At 39.1% G+C, this 16838-nt stretch overlaps 1 protein-coding gene across 1 annotated transcript in view; it reads right to left on the bottom strand.

Annotated features, from left to right (window-relative positions):
* Positions 1 to 16838, bottom strand: part of LAMA3 (laminin subunit alpha 3) — a 105309-nt gene that overhangs the window by 6412 nt on the left and 82059 nt on the right. Inside the window, exons 49-68 of the mRNA XM_058819149.1 lie at positions 16623 to 16790; positions 15305 to 15501; positions 14399 to 14515; positions 13762 to 13913; positions 12321 to 12462; positions 11633 to 11732; positions 11135 to 11251; positions 10872 to 11051; positions 9000 to 9142; positions 7775 to 7948; positions 6505 to 6656; positions 6248 to 6410; positions 5635 to 5768; positions 4997 to 5144; positions 4061 to 4180; positions 3048 to 3172; positions 2572 to 2692; positions 1291 to 1431; positions 422 to 552; positions 45 to 179 (exon numbers count right to left, since the gene is read on the bottom strand). Coding sequence (XP_058675132.1) covers positions 45 to 179; positions 422 to 552; positions 1291 to 1431; positions 2572 to 2692; positions 3048 to 3172; positions 4061 to 4180; positions 4997 to 5144; positions 5635 to 5768; positions 6248 to 6410; positions 6505 to 6656; positions 7775 to 7948; positions 9000 to 9142; positions 10872 to 11051; positions 11135 to 11251; positions 11633 to 11732; positions 12321 to 12462; positions 13762 to 13913; positions 14399 to 14515; positions 15305 to 15501; positions 16623 to 16790 — 2860 coding nt within the window. The remainder of the gene's footprint in view (positions 1 to 44; positions 180 to 421; positions 553 to 1290; positions 1432 to 2571; positions 2693 to 3047; positions 3173 to 4060; positions 4181 to 4996; positions 5145 to 5634; positions 5769 to 6247; positions 6411 to 6504; positions 6657 to 7774; positions 7949 to 8999; positions 9143 to 10871; positions 11052 to 11134; positions 11252 to 11632; positions 11733 to 12320; positions 12463 to 13761; positions 13914 to 14398; positions 14516 to 15304; positions 15502 to 16622; positions 16791 to 16838) is intronic.

Below are 16838 nucleotides of genomic sequence, written 5' to 3'. Positions count from 1 at the left end.
ACAGGCCACAATACATGAAAAGTAATTCTTTCTAGGCCAAATACCTTTCAATAAAGATGTTTGAGATGCAACCTTCAAAATTATTTCCACCAAATTTTATAGGTCTGTTTGATTCCTGTGAGTTTGATGACCTGGGAGAGTCAACTGCTTTTGACTCATCATCAACCATCAAATGTACTCTGAAAAAAGTGAAAGAAAATAAGCATGATACATAAAGAAATAATTAGGAAACAAAATTAAATATATATATATATATATATATATATATATATATATATATATATATATATATATATAAAAGAACCATTTGACAGATGTGTTTCTGTCATTTTAAGCTGTTTATCCAAAGAATTAGTCTCCCAAAATTTGAATTTCTTTTCTCCAACCACTACATAAGATCTAGATGAAGAACTGGACTCACCTGTTGCCTGTTTTCATTATTGTCACATAATGCATTGAGCCATCTTCATATTTCTTTTCCAGTTTAATTTCCTTATCTCGTATCTTTGCAGTTACAGAGCCAGGACTCAGAAAGATGGAAAGAACATCAGGCTACAAAAGAACCCCGCAAAATGATCAGCTAAATAAATGCAAAAGCCTTTAGTTCTTGCTACTACCATTAATACAGCTCTCAGTGGGTGCCAGTAGACAACACATTTTCTTACACTAGACCTGCATTTCTCAGTCATCTAGTACCAGATGCGTACCAAGTTCTGCATGATGAGCATAGCTTCCATTACAAAATACCTCTGCACTCTGAATAGCAAACATTTATTTAAAATACTTGCTTATGTTTACAAAAAGCAGAGGAGCCAGTTATCCACTTCTCAAATACCTGGTGTACACTCACTTCTTAGCTCCTTCAGCCAGCCAGAATGAGTTCTACTTAAACCTCCCTGCTTTCTGAGGGATCATAGTCAGAACCAATCCCTCTACTCTGCCTATTTGGACATGGAAACATTTCTGTGTGGGCAGAGTGCCATTTTTCCTTGAGAAAATTTATAGCCAATTAAGCAACAATTTTCTTGCTGGGATGTTGGTGTTAGGCGTGTGAGCAACTCTGCAGAAGGCTCTAGTTCAAAGCTCTGTTACTCATCAAACTGCTTGCTAGCCATGTGAAGAAATTGCCAGAATGCATTTCTCTGACCTATGACATGAACAATGCCACACTCAAAAAAGGCATTTCTTACCTTAAAATACAGGAATTTACATGAGACTTATGACCCAAACTGAAATGACTGATTCAGAGATAAAACCCATCACATATGCTAAGTTGAATGTGTTTCATACCCGTAGATTGTAATTTAAGAGTGTTCCAGTAGAAGCTGTTGTCTGAAAGCCAAAGCCAACTTGGAAATCCTCTGGAAATGGGAAATTTGCTGCGCTCAGGCTCAGTGTTCCATCCTTGGAGAAAGCTGCAGATCTGACAAGCTGAAAGAGAGAAAATAATGATTTCAGTGATTTTTCCTTTTAATCAGAAGAAATGTCAATATGAGACAACAGCTGCCCCACTCAACATAATTGTGATCAGCTCCAGTCAAAACCAAGCACAAGGCAAACCTCAAAAACCATTATTTCAGTACAGAACAGACTGTCAGAGTTGGCTTCACCAGCATTAACTATGGTCTGAGAAACTGTCCAAAAAGAGAGAGGAGGCTTGCTGACAATAATGAGCTGCTCATCTCTAGCTATGGTGGCTTTGAAAGTTTGCACGTTTGAGGACACAAAACTGAGTAGCTGGAGGAATAGTTCACAACTATGAAGCTGTGCAGATGAGCTACATAATTGAAACTGTGTGAGTCACTGGACACTTTTTAATACATGAAAAGTTTTGCAGATACAGAGAACGAAGATTAGATTCTCTGCAAAGATAGTCTGTGAAGAAATCACTTTGTAAAAGATTTAGATGCCACAAGTAAAAGAAAATAAGCACAAACTTTCCGTGCAATACTGTAGTAAAAAGGGCAAATGAGATCATGCACCATGTAAGCAGCAGTAAGTAGAAACAGAAAGATAGTTTTAATCTCTCCATGCAGCACTAGTTAAGCCAGCACCAAAATGTCATGTTGTCCTATTTTAAAAAGAACATGGCAAAACTCTGGGCTGCACAGAAAATAATTACAAAACAATCAGATGAGTGGAGCCTTAGAATGTGAGAATTTGATGGAAGAGCCTGTTGAGATCTTTCAAGAAAAAAAGGCTGAGAGGTCATTTAATTAGGAAGCGTAAACACCATGGCAGGAGGAAAGATGCAGAGTAGATGTGAAAGACAAGAATTCCAGCCTAATCAATAACAGCAACTGGAAGCCAACAAGCTTACATGGTAAATATGAATACTTAATTGTAAACAGTATTAAATAAGAGGGTGGACTATGTGCTGTAAAAAGCTATCACAATAGGGCTGGTGTCTCTTTTATTTCTGCATCTTCACACCCAATCCAGGTTCTTTCACTGCCATCACATATTAACCAAATATAATTTTTGATCTTAGCAAAACATAATGGGCCAGGATTTATAGACAAACCAGTCTGTGAACTCCAGCAGAAGTTTTTGAGGAGATTTATTAGTTACCTTCCAGTCATCTGAACATTTCTTGCTGACACCAAAAGTCTTATCAAAAACAACAGACGCAGTGCTTGGGTTTTTCACATTCTTCATGCAGCCCCGGAAAGGAGGTGTGGATATATTAAAGCTGGTTTCAGAGAGGAGAAGGAAAAAGAGTTCAGTAGCCTGGCATTTCAAAGCACACACCACTATAGTAACCTAGAAATGCTGACAATATAAGAAATAGAAAAAGAGAACAAGAGCAAACTTTCTTGTGTATACATTCTCATGCTAATGAAGTCCAATTTTAGGAGGAACTACAACTAAGATCTCACCAAAAATTAGCCAAAATTCACAGATTATGATCATGTATTATACACTTTGTTTTTCATCTATCACATTAGATAGTCTATACAGAGCATGAAAGATATTGTGTAAGGAAAGAGTTTAGATAGAGTTTCCCTACAAAGCCTGTATATTACAGTTCTTTTATAGTTACTCACCGTTCCCGTAGAAGAGATGGAACTCCACCTAGGTAGTACTCAGTGAAATTGAAGACTTGTATGGTGGCGTTAATACCAGGACTGACAAACACAAATTTCTTTCTTCGGTCAAGCACCAAACTAATCTGAAATACACGAATAATGAGACCCACTTCACTTGGCAGAAACAAAAATCATTTAGCTGGTTAAAAGAACCCCCACAGAGTAGGACACAGTGATGTTTTTTTCCCCCCTCTTTTTTACTAGTGACTTAAATCAAGGATAACTGCAGTAGTTCAAAGGTACTTTGCAAGCTTCGGGCATTTAGTCAAAGCAAGGAAAATGTTCAACTCTCCAATACAAGGTGAGGTTTTATTTTCGTCTGAAAGACTGCCCTAAAAACACACCTCCCCTAAGATTCAGATACTGTCTTGTCTTTATAGCTCAAGATTCAGAAGCTGGTGCCTGAAACAAAAGTTAAGTCAGCCAGCTGGCCCAAGGTAACTTAACCCAGTAAAGCATACAGATTTCTTGCAGCAGACCCTTCAGTTTACACTATTTAGTTGGAAATATATTAAGGGGAAAGGGAGAACTGATCAACAAGGAAATCAAAGGTTTTTAATGATGTCTTTATGATTTCACTCTGGTAGTGCTACAAAAGAGCTGGACTGAAGCTAAGGAGACAAGCAACAACAAAGACTGCAAAATAGTAATCTCTAAAAATATCAGCCCATCCTGAAGAAATAAACCCTTAGGTGGTGAAAACACTAATCTAAGTATAAAACTAATGCAAACAATTGCATTGAACACAACTATCGTTATGTAAAGCATTGCTCTGAAAATTTTTCCTTTGGTGGTTTCACTGTTAAAACTTAACTATTCTTATTAAAGTAGGTCAAGAGAAAGATTCATTTTCACATATCCAAACTAGTGCCCAGTGACTTGATTTCCTAAACTAAACTTTACAACAGGACAGTTTCAGTTAAAGTCTATTTTTACAAATAATGATCCCTTGATTCTTTAAAATTACATACTTGTTGATATGTTCCATCATTTACAGCTTTTTTGGCTTCTCGTTCTTCTGGAGTTTCAGAGTCAAGCTTGTATCTAAAAACTGTATGACCATTTCTAATAAGCACACTGATGAACTGATCCTGCAATAAATAAAAAAAATCAACATAATTAAACTGCCATAATTTCAGATATATATTTCACTGTCATATGAATAATTTTAATGAAGCTATCTAGTTGCTTCTAGAAAGCTTTTTGGGGAAAGGATAAAACAAAGCCTAAAACTTATACTAATCAATCATAATTACTTTAAACCATTATAAACAGATCTGCTGAAGGACTTTGTGTAATTTCAAATGTCTACTGACTTTTTACAGCATTGAAAAATTATCCAGAATATGTCCCAGTGATTGCAAATACACCTACAAGATTATTAGATAAGTAGCAGCACTGTGGTTTTGAGCATCTTTACAGGTGTAAGTCATCATGTCCCTTCTATATTCCTTCTTACTCTGTTTCCACACATATCTAGATTTGGGAAGAGTGCACTTCCAATTTTGAAGGACTTCAATATTCCAACGTTGGTTTGATCCCTATTACATTCCTCCCTTCCTGTCCCCGGTTCTGAATTCTCTGCATGACCTACTGGAAGAGCTTCTTGGAATGATTTTTGACTCAGCCTTGACAAAGTGAGTATTTGGCAACCATGGTAGAATCATTGAATACCTCAAGCTGGAAGGGACCCATAAGTCCAACTCCCTGTTTCTTGCAAAGCTACCTAAGACTAAACCATATGACATTAAACATACAGCAATATTTACTAATTTCCCACACAGATGAAAATAACACTTCTAGGACATTTCCTTACAGTTATTACTATATCTAACATGTTCTTTAATAAGCATGATTTTTAAGATGTTCTTGCACTACAGAACAGACAGAAGCATTCCACACATTACCCCATTTGCTGCAAAGAACACGATGCCTTCATCTGCAGTTGTCTCAATTGCCTGTTCATACCGTACTCGTTCGGCAACTCTTTCTCCTATTGTGATACTGGCATAACCAGTGCCCTCAAAATAGCTTTGGTCAGTCTCCTCTTTATACCTGTAATAATTCAATGTCAGAGGAGTGAATGTATGTCAGCACAAACTCCTACCACTTGGACTTACTGCCATTATAATTTTAAAAAAGCTTAAGTTAAAGAATTTGGTATAGGGCCAAATTCTGATCTAGCCCAAGTAGAGAGAAAACCTTCCACTGGATTCTATCAGATTCACAAATGGTCTTTAGAGAGGAAATCATTAATGACTGTATTTTTTTAACTTAATGTAATATTTACTTTAAAAAGCAAATAAACACCTTAGTCTACAAATTGGGTCTGGATTTTATAACACTTAAATTTAAACAGATTGAGATTGCCACAGATGTGAACCATGTCATTACTGAGGCTTTTTTCTAAGAAATGTAATAATGACCAAGAGTTAGAAAAAAATCACCAATTTAGCTACAGTGGTTATTCTTCTGGATATGAAAGACAAGAATTCATAATGATAAAATCACAGAACTGTGAAACACTTCTGTGTTCATATCACACCTTCTGCAGGGTTGCACTTCAGTGGTGTTGAGATTAAAAGTCCTCTTGAAGTTGTAAAGGCTGATAATACGCTCATTTAGGCTGTTTAACTCAATGCAGCCTTCATAGCGAGGATAGTTGAGATTATCTGGAGGCTGCAAAACAGTGCCATTAAAACCACTTCATCAACATCAGCTAACAAAATTTTACATTGCTATCTAACTGCTAAGACTTACTTCAAATATTAAGACACAGAATATGACATTCTAAATATGTAAAAAAAGATACTACATGCTTGTAAATAATATCCAAATAATCTGATAAAACCCTAGGTGTACTGCAGCACAATTTAAAGTAGAGTCACATGGACTGGGAGCAGTATTTAGCAGGGCTGGACAGGTTTCATGCTTTCCTTGGCAAGGAAATATCATCATGCTCCCTTCTTTGAGCTCTAGTATAGTACAAGCCAGGCAGATTCTGTAGGAAGTAGCATCTCCTTGCAATTCATCTATTCCTACTGACAAAGGTAAACTTTTACACATGCTTTTGAATGACTGCTAGGTCCCATCTTTACTTGTAGGAACAATGGAATTATTAACACAAAATCTCTTTAAAACACTAAAAAACTCTGTACCCTAAAATCTGGCGGGTATCCTCCAACATAAAAGACAACACTGCTGGGATCAAGATTGAGGAGCATGTCACTGTCTCCGCTGCTCGCACTCCTAAGGCTTTCATCATCTGGAGAAATTGATGTTGCTGCTTTGATGTACTTCAGCTTTGCATACTGGTAAATCCTAAAACCAAAACAGGCAGAATATCACATCACACTGATAAAAGATGTCATTAGCAGGTTTTCAAGAAGATTGTTGTACACTGTGGGTCTTATACCTTTCAAATGTAACTTGATCCATGACAGCTTCCTCAGTGCTGCTTTCAGTCACCAGTGACTGCACTCTCACTTCTCCATCACCACCTCCCAGGTTATAGACACAAGTAAGGTAACCATCTTTCACAGCCATACCAATGTAGTCCTTGGAAGCCTAAAAATAGCAAGTAAATAATAATTAATAAATGATTAATCATAATTAAGGTAAAATACAGCAGCACTTCCTCAGAGACATCATCATGCTGTGCATGAGTCATAAGAAATCCACCCACCTAATGATGAGAATTAAGTTTATCAGTTCTGGGAAGAAAAAACTGTAATCCTATATGTTGCACTAATTCAATGAATACATTAATAAATTAACTGAAAAGTCATGTGTGACTTTTTACTTTTGTAACAACAGTATCTAAAATATTTTTCTCACTTGTAACATCTCCCAGCTAAAGCTATGAAAACATGACACCTTTACTAAGAATTAGACTCAACACCTGTAACATAAAAAAGGCATTCAGAACAACACTCAGGGAAGGACAATGGTTCCTGCTGAGGTGACTGGGAGCATTTTCCCCAAAAAGTCAATTGTTCAAGAGACTGTATTTCAGAAGTAACCATTAAAATGCTTGCAACAGATATCCTGGCTAGTTATTCAGAGGATAAAAAGATGAAATCTAGTGCAGAACAAGTACCTCTAAACAGCTTTCTGTGTAAGCACAAGGCCTACTACAGATACAGCTGCTGTCAAATAACAGGACTAGAAATCACATGCAGGAATTTTTTAAAATGTTTGATGGTGATTGAGCAAACCTGAATGCACAAGCAGGTCTGTCTTATTCTGCATATTCAGAAGACAAAAAATTAAGAGCTGAGGGGTTGAATTTTAAAACTGGAATGATCACTTTTTTATCCAAAAGAGAAACTCAGTGACTTATACTGCGAAAAGAGGCAAGGCTCTGAGGCAGGAGTTGGGCTGAGTTTGTGCTGACTGCTGCAGAAACTGACAGCTCTGATAAGAATGTGTGATGGCATCCATGATGGAGAAGTAACTTCCAAAGGAGCAAAAGAGCAAAGCATCAAAGGACAAGGCTCAGCCACTTGTTAGTTACTTTGCTAGGGAAGGAATGAAAATAACACTTCTACCATAACTTAAATGCAATTTTAAAGAAATAGGCCAAGAGTAGCTACAAACTTCAATCAGAACAGATCACTTCCCATCCTTCTCTCAAAACATGATATCTGGTCTTAAAATCAGATTAAATATCAAAATATACCTACATTTTTATTACCCAGGTACAGGACAAACCTATTTGCCCTCTGCTGGGTGTCTGATCTTTTCTTAGGTCTTTGGATGAACAAGGAAAGTGAAGTATAGCCCTTTAGATCTTCAAGGTTGCTTGGAGGTCGAACCTCTACCCCAGAGCTGCCATTGAACCTCATGGGAATAGCAACCTGTTAAGAAAACCAAAGTTAAGTATGTTACAATTGACTGTTGCTACCACTCCTGTTTCACTGGTGAGTTTAATTGCAAAGTAACCCATTACACATCCTAGTCATGTCTCAACAATTAATTACCACAGATTTGGACTCTGATCCTACCAAACAAAATAATTAGGAAGCAGAGGGGATAATGCAGTAGTCTGTATTATCAATACTTAACACAGCACTTTTTTGTTCCAGACATCAGTTAATCAACCCTTACTGTGCCTCTGTCAAGTAACTGTTACCTTCAATACACAGACAGGGAAGAATGTGCCCTGCAGCTCTGAAGAGCAAGTCTATGAATTATTCAGATGTCTACAAACACATCCTAGTGCTTCACTTAGCTGGACTTCACTGTCTGTTGGGAATTACAATGCACCTCTGATATCTTAAAGACACATCCTATTCCAGCTAAATACACCATGATCACTGATTCCTCTTATTCACTGTAGCTCTAGGCTATTTGTGATGATCTCAGGGATGGTTCTTAGTATACTTGAGACCACACTATCACTTCAGCAACTACAGCAGTTCCTTAAACGAGAAAGGGCTGTCTAATAAAGTGCCAGTAGCCAATTTCTAACATTTTGGAGCAGCTGGCAATGAGAGCACAGGGCTGCACAACTTTGGCAGCATCAGCTTTCAGTTGACCATGCATGGGTGGAGAGCCCGGTCTCTAAGCAGCAGAGCCAACTCTGTCCCTCTGCCAAAGCCACCACAATGTACCTTGGAAGGCAAGAGGCTGCTCTGTACAATTAAGTATTATGGAGATGCCCTGGGGAAAAACAAACTAATGGGAGAAAGATGTAGCAGGATGCTACTGCATCCTGTGATTTTTATGTATGAATTATTATGCTTCTCATCACCACAGTTACTTCAGTTGCTGGGTAGTGCTGTTGAATTAAACTTATGTCTGGTCTTTCACACACATTGAAATAAAATTATTTAGAAAGAGGAATGAAAGTAGTGTTGTGTACCCAAACCACTGAGGTCAAGCATGATTGCAATGCTCAGGACAGACCTTATTTGCAGCATCTCTTGCCTGCTGAATCAGCTCTCTTATGCGATTTATGTTCTCAGAGATGTTGCTGATTGGCATCAGCTGTTGGTTGATACTCTTGATCTTGCTGAACAGATCTGGCAGCTGGTTTGTCAAATTTTTTACTGCAATGAAAGAAAGCAAATAGTTGATATTAAAAAGGAGGAGGAAAACAAGATGTAAAAATATGGAATCACTACACAATTATCAGAAAATTGTGGACTGGTCCTACAATATTAGGAAGCTCTCACTAAAAGTAGCAGTTTATACAGAGGTATTGTACTCTTGAAATTTTTGGCCAAAGGTATTTGCAGAAGCAGTCAGAATCAGCACTTCCAAAAATGTTTCAGGTAAAGGTCCAGAAAAAAGTATTGAATAGAACAATGATGTGGTTGCTGACATCATTACCCAGTGGCTGTGGATGCTAGGGGAGAATGAGAATAAAGGAGAGCAGATAGGACTCAGGCTCGCAGCATCTCCTACTGCCAGAGTGAATAATGGGGTAGGCAGACTGCTGGCCTGACTGAGTAGGGCATGAATTTCATTCTTGTGTCAAGGCTGCTAATCAGCACAGTTTAGTAGTGTCTTACACTATCTGGCCAGGTTTATTTTAGAGAAAAGAAAATATGATGAGTATTTCAACTTTCATTATAATAGGAAACAATTTCTCATCTCCAACCCAATGATGCAGAAGGCAAATAAAATGAAATCCAGACCTTTTGTTTTTCTAAATATGACTTATAAACTAGTTTTGTAACTGCAGAGATGACTTACAATCCTGTAATACCATGCAGGACTAGCTCTCGTATTTATATTATTTAAAATGTTTTCCTCTTACTTGATTTTATCAGATAAAGCTGCTGAAAAGATGTCAAATGAAGTTGTTTGGGCATGTGATTGTCCCTTATTTTGTATTCAGCACTCGCACTGTGCAATCCTTTTCATTAATTTCAGTTAACAGACATGTAGCCTAAGGTAATAGTCTAGGGCCCTTCTCTAGCCAATGCAGCAGAAAATCACATAATAACAGAGTAGCTGAGGTTGGAAGAAACCTCTGGAGGTCAGTGTCCAACCTCTGTGTTCAAGCAGGGCCACTTAGGTCCAGTAGCCCAGAATTTGTCTCCGCAGGCTTCTGAATATTCCTGAGGATGAGACTACACAACCTCTCTGGACAACCTGTGCCAGTACTCAGTCACCCTCACAGTAAAAGCACTGTTTTGCCACATTCAGAGGGAATCTCCTGTGTTTAAACTTTTTACCCCAGGGGCACATTGCAGGCTCACCTTCAACTTCATGCCACCACAACCCTGAGGTCTTTTCCTACAAAGCTTTTTTCCAGCTTGGCCACCTGCTCAGCCTATAATGGTACATGGGTTTATTTCTCCTCAGGTCCAGGACTTCTCCTTGCTGGAGGAGGTTCAAGAGGTTCCTGGCAGTTTATTTCCACAGCCTGTTGAGGTTTGTCTGGATGGCAGCATGACCCTCTGGTCTATCAGCCACTCCTTCCAGTTCAGTGTCAGGAGCAAACGTGCTGAGGCACACTCTGCCTCATCATCCAGATCATTAATAAAGATGTTGAACTGGATCAGACCCAGTGTTGACCCCTGAGGTCCCCCATTAGTCACTGGCCTCCAAATCTTTAGAGACCAGTCATGGCACTAGCTTTCAACACATACCACAGAACGGCCTGAGTCACTTTCTGCTCTGCCTGTCCCTTTCTACTGGCCATAAAAGAAGTTCAGAACACCAGCTTAGGGTACGTGCCTAACACTTGAGTTATTACAGCTCCTGCTGCAAACTGGCCATGTTCACCCTTACAGTGATTTGGCAGGTCCCTCACAGCACCTGCAATACCTGAATTGTTTGCTTCCATCAGTGCTTTATTGAAGCTGGCACTCTGTGTGCTTCCATAGTTACTCTTAATTCTTTCTACTTCTGCTTCAATTGGGACCAGTTCACCCAACACGCTGTTGGTGACAGAGTTGGCATCTTCTGCCATGCTTCTTGCACTGGTGATGATGCTGTCAATGTCATCTGAAACAGACAGAAATGAACATGCAAATTCTTACAGTAACAGATAAAAGGGGCAGGCCAGAAGTGATCCATACATAACAAACCTCTGTTTATCCCATTGAGATTGTTTTGAGCAGTGACAAGATCAACTTTCAGTGTATTTGTCTTTCCATCAGCAACATCAAGTCTTTGTTTTAGGTCTTCCAGGTTAGAACCAATAGCTGCAAAACAGTGAAAGCCCCGTGAGAATTCCAAAGCAAAATATCAATTTTCTGTTGGACAGATGGTGTTGCAGCACTCATCTATACTCTTACACAGCTCATGCTGCCACTGAGCATTGAGTCCACTGCAAAACAAGCACAAGGCAAAGAATTTGCTGGACAGGAGGACTGCAAAGGTGTGTAGCATAACAGAAGCCAGAAATCTACTTTCTTGCCCTTTTGCCATGGGAAATAACTATGACAAAAAGTCCCACTGTAATGGAACTCGCATTTTTTTCATTGAACAAGTGCTGAAGGGCTTTGCTGAGATGTGAATTTGTGGTTCAAGGAAAGTTTCTCATGCTGTGCCAATATTTCTAGTACCACCTTCTTTCTTAGTACCTTGCAATGTCCTTTTAGTCTCCTGTGCTTGATCCATGAGTGCACTGCTCTCAGTTTTTAACCTTGCAGCTTTTCCTGATGGGTCTTCTCTCTTCACAGCCTGACAACAGAAGCATGGTACTGTAAGATAACTTAATAATTGCATTAAAATTTAAAGAGTAAAAGAGAGAGCCCAATCCAATTTAAAGAACTCCACTGCGATCTCATCTGAAGAACATAACCTTTAGCAACAACTACCCAGGTTAATTCAAGCATACTACAACCTTGGTCTTTAGCAATCTTCAGACAGATTTTAAGGCATTAGGAGGAAATTACCAGCATACAGCTTTTGGATATTATATCTCTGCTGAAAAGCTTATGGGTATTAGTAATACAGAGTAAAAGAATGCCTGAAATCACCTGCAGTGATTACCAGGCTTGCCTTGTAAGATCTCTTTATTTTGCACCGAAAGCAACAGTCAGTACTCATATGGGCAGTCCCATCAGAAAGGCTGTAATTGGCCTGGTTAGTGCTGAGCCAAGACTAATTAATCAATATGCAGAACAGCAACTCATACAAAAGGTCACAGAAAAATAAAGCATGCCAAGACACACAGGTGTTTGATTTTGGGGCTTCTGAGATAGTTAAAGAAAATAGACCCCTGGTAGCAACAAGTTTACTGTGATTTGGCCACTTACTGATACTTACCGATAAAGCTGAGTCAGCTGCTTTCCCAGCTTGGTTGGCTGCCTCCTCTGCTGCCTTGATGGCACCAATAATATTGTCATAGGCACTAGAAGCTTCCACAGCACAGCCTACCAACTCGTCCTTCCTGGCACTGTTCTTTATCCTGTGGGAAACAGGGTGAAAAATGCAGCCTTCTTCCAAGGCTGTGAGATGGATTCCAATCAGATCTGAACTCGGTATTTTCTAAGTAACACCAACACAGAAAATTATTTTCAATTAGATCTGTGACTTCATTCTACAAAAAATGTCAAATTTGGAGATAGATCAACATGGAAAGACTCTTCAGAAGACAGGATAAGTTCAAGCATATGGAAAAGCACAGCTGTGAGACTCCAAAGCAGCCTTCAAATGATTAAGATGGAGAGAATTCGCCAAAGCATATGGGCAATAGTAAGGCACCTCAATACCAGCCCTCCAAATACCATTCAGTTAAGAGGAATTCAGAGAACTGTAGATGTCAGATCATCGAGCAAGACCTTCTGTGTTTTCCCCAAGAGCTAGCACAGCAGCTCTGGAATCAGAAACAACAGACAAAATCTCTTCTACCCACTCCCTGTGAACTATACAACTGTCTAGTATTAGCTGCCTTGTATTTGTGAGAACAGTGCCTTCTTAATTGAAAAAAAAATCACACTGAAAACTAACAAAAATAGTAATGAAAATGTGGTTTTTTACCCAAGAATTTTCCAGCTGTTAGGTAATTTGGAATTTAACTTTCTGAGACTTTGCAGTTGGTGCAATGACAAAATGCAAACAATTTGTACAGAGAAAAGTAAACCAGGATTTAACTTTTTTCATTTTGCTCTGATGGATCACAGAAGGCCTCCAAAACCCCTTTCATAATTCCAGTGCAAAGTACAAATAATGGAGAGACACATTTGATTCCTATCAAGTTTATAATATTTTTGCCTTTCTAGAAGATTCCTTGAAGGATGAGAAAACCAATGGAGGTCTTTTTCTCCATAGTGCTGAGCAGGCATGTCTGAAGACTTCCAAGACAGCCATTTATTCAAATTATTTGCCTCAATTCTTTGATACCATATAAGCATCCCTGAGTATGAGCACCTGAAATAACTCTACAAAAAATATGCTAAACATCTTCCCACTCTGTACTTGAGGATTTTCTCTTGCTAGTAAGATGTTAATGAAGTGTTAGTACAGTAGTATAAAACAGTATTACGTGAGTTCACACTTCTAGGGGGATACAACCAGGAAAAAACCAGGAAGATGTGGTTTTTGGAGAAAAAGAAAATTTCTGTACATCATGAAGAAGCAGAAAGAGACCAACTGAATTTCCCTCTAATTTTGCAAACAGTCATAAAAGCAAGTGAAATTACAGATCATTACAACCACTTTTTTTGTTCTGTACAAGAATTACTCATTTACAGGAATGGCAACATACTCTTCCAGTTGTTTTGCCAAATCTTGCAAAGATTTGGCATGTTCCTCGGCCCTCACCACCAGTGGTTCTTTGCTTGCTGATGAGAGATTTGCCACTTTTTCATTCATGTCCTTCCTTGCTCCATCCAGCTGAGCAGCCAGGCTTTCATATTCCTATGTTTTTTAAAAGATAGGATTTTATTTGTATTTGTACATGTTTCATTTTGTTCATGTATACTTCAGTGGTACAGATACCTTGAACCTGAGGAGACCAAAGGGAAAAACATTCCCTTCCAACTTATTCTGCAGGTTACTGGAGTCATTACATTATGCTTCCAGACCCATTATGTAAAAGCTGAGTCAGAGCAAAGACCCTTCTAAACTAGTATCTTGCCCCTCTGACAGTGGCTAAAAGCAATTAACCAGAAAGAAAGACAAGAATAACACAATTGCTTATGGCACTTCTCACAGATGTTCTCCCAAATTCTTCCTCAGACACATCACAGCCCTCAACAAGCTTCTCTTACAGAAACCTGTGCAGGCAGGCAGACTCCTTATGCATCCAGCATGGGCTGTGGGATCCTTCCTTTCTTGACTGGCTCAGATAAGCCTCATCTCCAAGAAGATATTGGGTTTTTTTACCTTCTCTTAAACTTTACCTCTTTGCTCTCTTGCATTAATCCAAGTACACTCTTAGCTTGTGTCAGGGAAGACCGGGCTGAGCTCAGAATATCCAGGACACCATTCTGTTGCACACTTGTCTCCTCAATCCGTTTCTGAGGAAAAATGAGAAGTTGAACAACATGTGATTGAGTTATGAAAAGGGGCAGGAAAAGCCGTATCTTGAAACCGAAATTAAAAAAACCAAACCAAAACAACAAAACCAAACCTAATCTAGCTGGCAGTAGGATTTACCAAGGGTTTACATGAGTGTGCTAAATTCATGTACCCTCATGAGTTTAGCACACTCATCTTTTCATCAAATGAGTGTGCTAAACCAGTGATATATTTCAACAAGGCCACAATTAAGAGAATAGTACAAGAAATAAGTGCAGCATGCACTTATTTCTTGTAGTATTTTACCAGCTCTAAAATTCAAATACTGCTCAGTAATAACAGCTGCTCCTTGTCCTGATGAGACCTCAGAAGCTGTTATGTGGAACACTAATCCCAAGTAATTTAACAGTATTGCACCCATTTTTGCTCCCATCTTTCATGGCTGTTAAAGCTAAACACTTTGAAGAACTTACTATGAAAAGTACATCAGCATCAGGAATTTGGTCTAGAAAAGGAAACAAAAGCACTAGTGGCAGCTGGAAAGAAGTGCTGGGCAGAGACTGTCCTTCCCTGCTCTCATCAGGGCCATGTCTTGGTCACACAAAGAGACCATAAGAAGCAGTACGCACATTTACACCTGTCCACACACCCATTAGAACATGGAAAGAGATCCTGAAGAAAGTCTATAAAGAATTAGTGCTGCTTGGCTTTGTGAGGTCAAAAGCAGCAACCAAAACCACTTCTTATCTTCTGAGGTTTAATTTTTTTCTCCTGATGCCCAACATTACCTTAATGTCTTCTAACAGAACTGTGTTGTCTCTGTTTAAGCCTTCAGCCTGCTTGACTTGAGCTGTCGCATCATTCAGAGCTTCACGAAGGTCAGTGATTTTGGATTCATATTCATTCAGTGCATCCCTCACAACTTTAATAAGCCAACGATTCTCTTGGTGGTGCTTCTGTAGTTCATTCTTAATACGTGCCAGTACTGCAGTATCAGGACCAGGACCAGAAAGAAAAGTTTTGTTCAGAGAAGAAAGGGAACAGAACCAACTTTGTTAAAAATGCCTTGGCATTTGGGATTATAAAGCTATACTTGTGTGAACTGAGCATCTTCTGCAATGCTAATTTCAGTGCTACTATAGCAAAAATACTATTCAGCATCTCGCTGGATCAAATCTGCTCACTAGTTTGCTGCTGCAGACACAGAACACAGATAAATGTTCTCTTAAGTAAGGAAAATACTAATTTTCTTTTTTATACGAAAATAACATCATTTCATCAACAATTTCATCTTCAATGTAAACATCTACAACTGCACTAGTTATCAAAGCCTCCTCTGTAATCAATGGAGAGATATGAGCACATTTAATTTCAGAGAATTTAGGAACACAAAAGATGTCAAATTAATCACACTCTTTAGCACACCCATTACACTGCTGACAAAATGGGATATAGAAGAGTCACTCAGAGGTAGGTATCCATCCTCAAGGTTGATGGAAATTAACTGTCACTCATATGGGTGACATTCACATTCCACAATTCCTCCACTATGCTCCTTGGAGATAAGCCTGCAACTTTTCTTGATGTCTTCACTGTCTGGAACCAAGTTTCTGAATGTCCCAGTGAAACAGTTGCAGAGAACATGACAGGGAGTACAACTAGTGCAACTAGAACTCTTGAACTTCTTTGTCCTTGTATGACCTGGCCCTTAGACTTCTCTAGCAGCTTCTGAAAATCTGTTGTTAAATTACACATGCAATTCCTCTAAAATAACTCTGTGTACCACTGCCTATCTCTTACGATACACGGAAGTATTGCATAGGTGTGTTAGGATTGGCTACCTCTTTATTTCACTGAGATTGATCTAGTTACAAAAGAAGGATCCACTGGGTTTCTTCCCCAGCTCAACCCATTTTCTTCCATAACACACTAAAAATGCCCTTAAATCCCCTCCAGAACAACCACTTTCCTGTTGACTAACAACAGCTCCAAATCTCAGGGATACGCTGCAAAAGGCCCCTACCTCTACTCCAACCCAATTAATAATTCTTCAGATTTAAGACTGATCATTCCAGAAAGTCAGAAGCTGAGAGAAGCAGCACTCACAGCGCTGAGCTTCCGTCCTCTCCTTCTCTGCCTCAGCCTGAAGCTGGCCGAAGCTGCGGCTCCGCATCTCGGCCATCATGCGCTGGGCTTCGGCCAGCTCCTCAGAGGCATCTCCCAGGGGCAGGCTGTTCCCTCCTGCGTTTGTGCCAGCTACCTGTTCCAGGAGCACTGAAAAAAAGCACGGCCAAAGTTAAAAACAGGATGTGCTTAAGCCTA

Source organism: Ammospiza caudacuta, chromosome 1, assembly GCF_027887145.1.
Source record: "Ammospiza caudacuta isolate bAmmCau1 chromosome 1, bAmmCau1.pri, whole genome shotgun sequence".
Classification (NCBI taxonomy): domain Eukaryota; kingdom Metazoa; phylum Chordata; class Aves; order Passeriformes; family Passerellidae; genus Ammospiza; species Ammospiza caudacuta.
The sequence above is the reverse complement of the archived record's forward strand: the minus strand, read 5'-3'. Positions and strand labels throughout refer to the sequence as shown.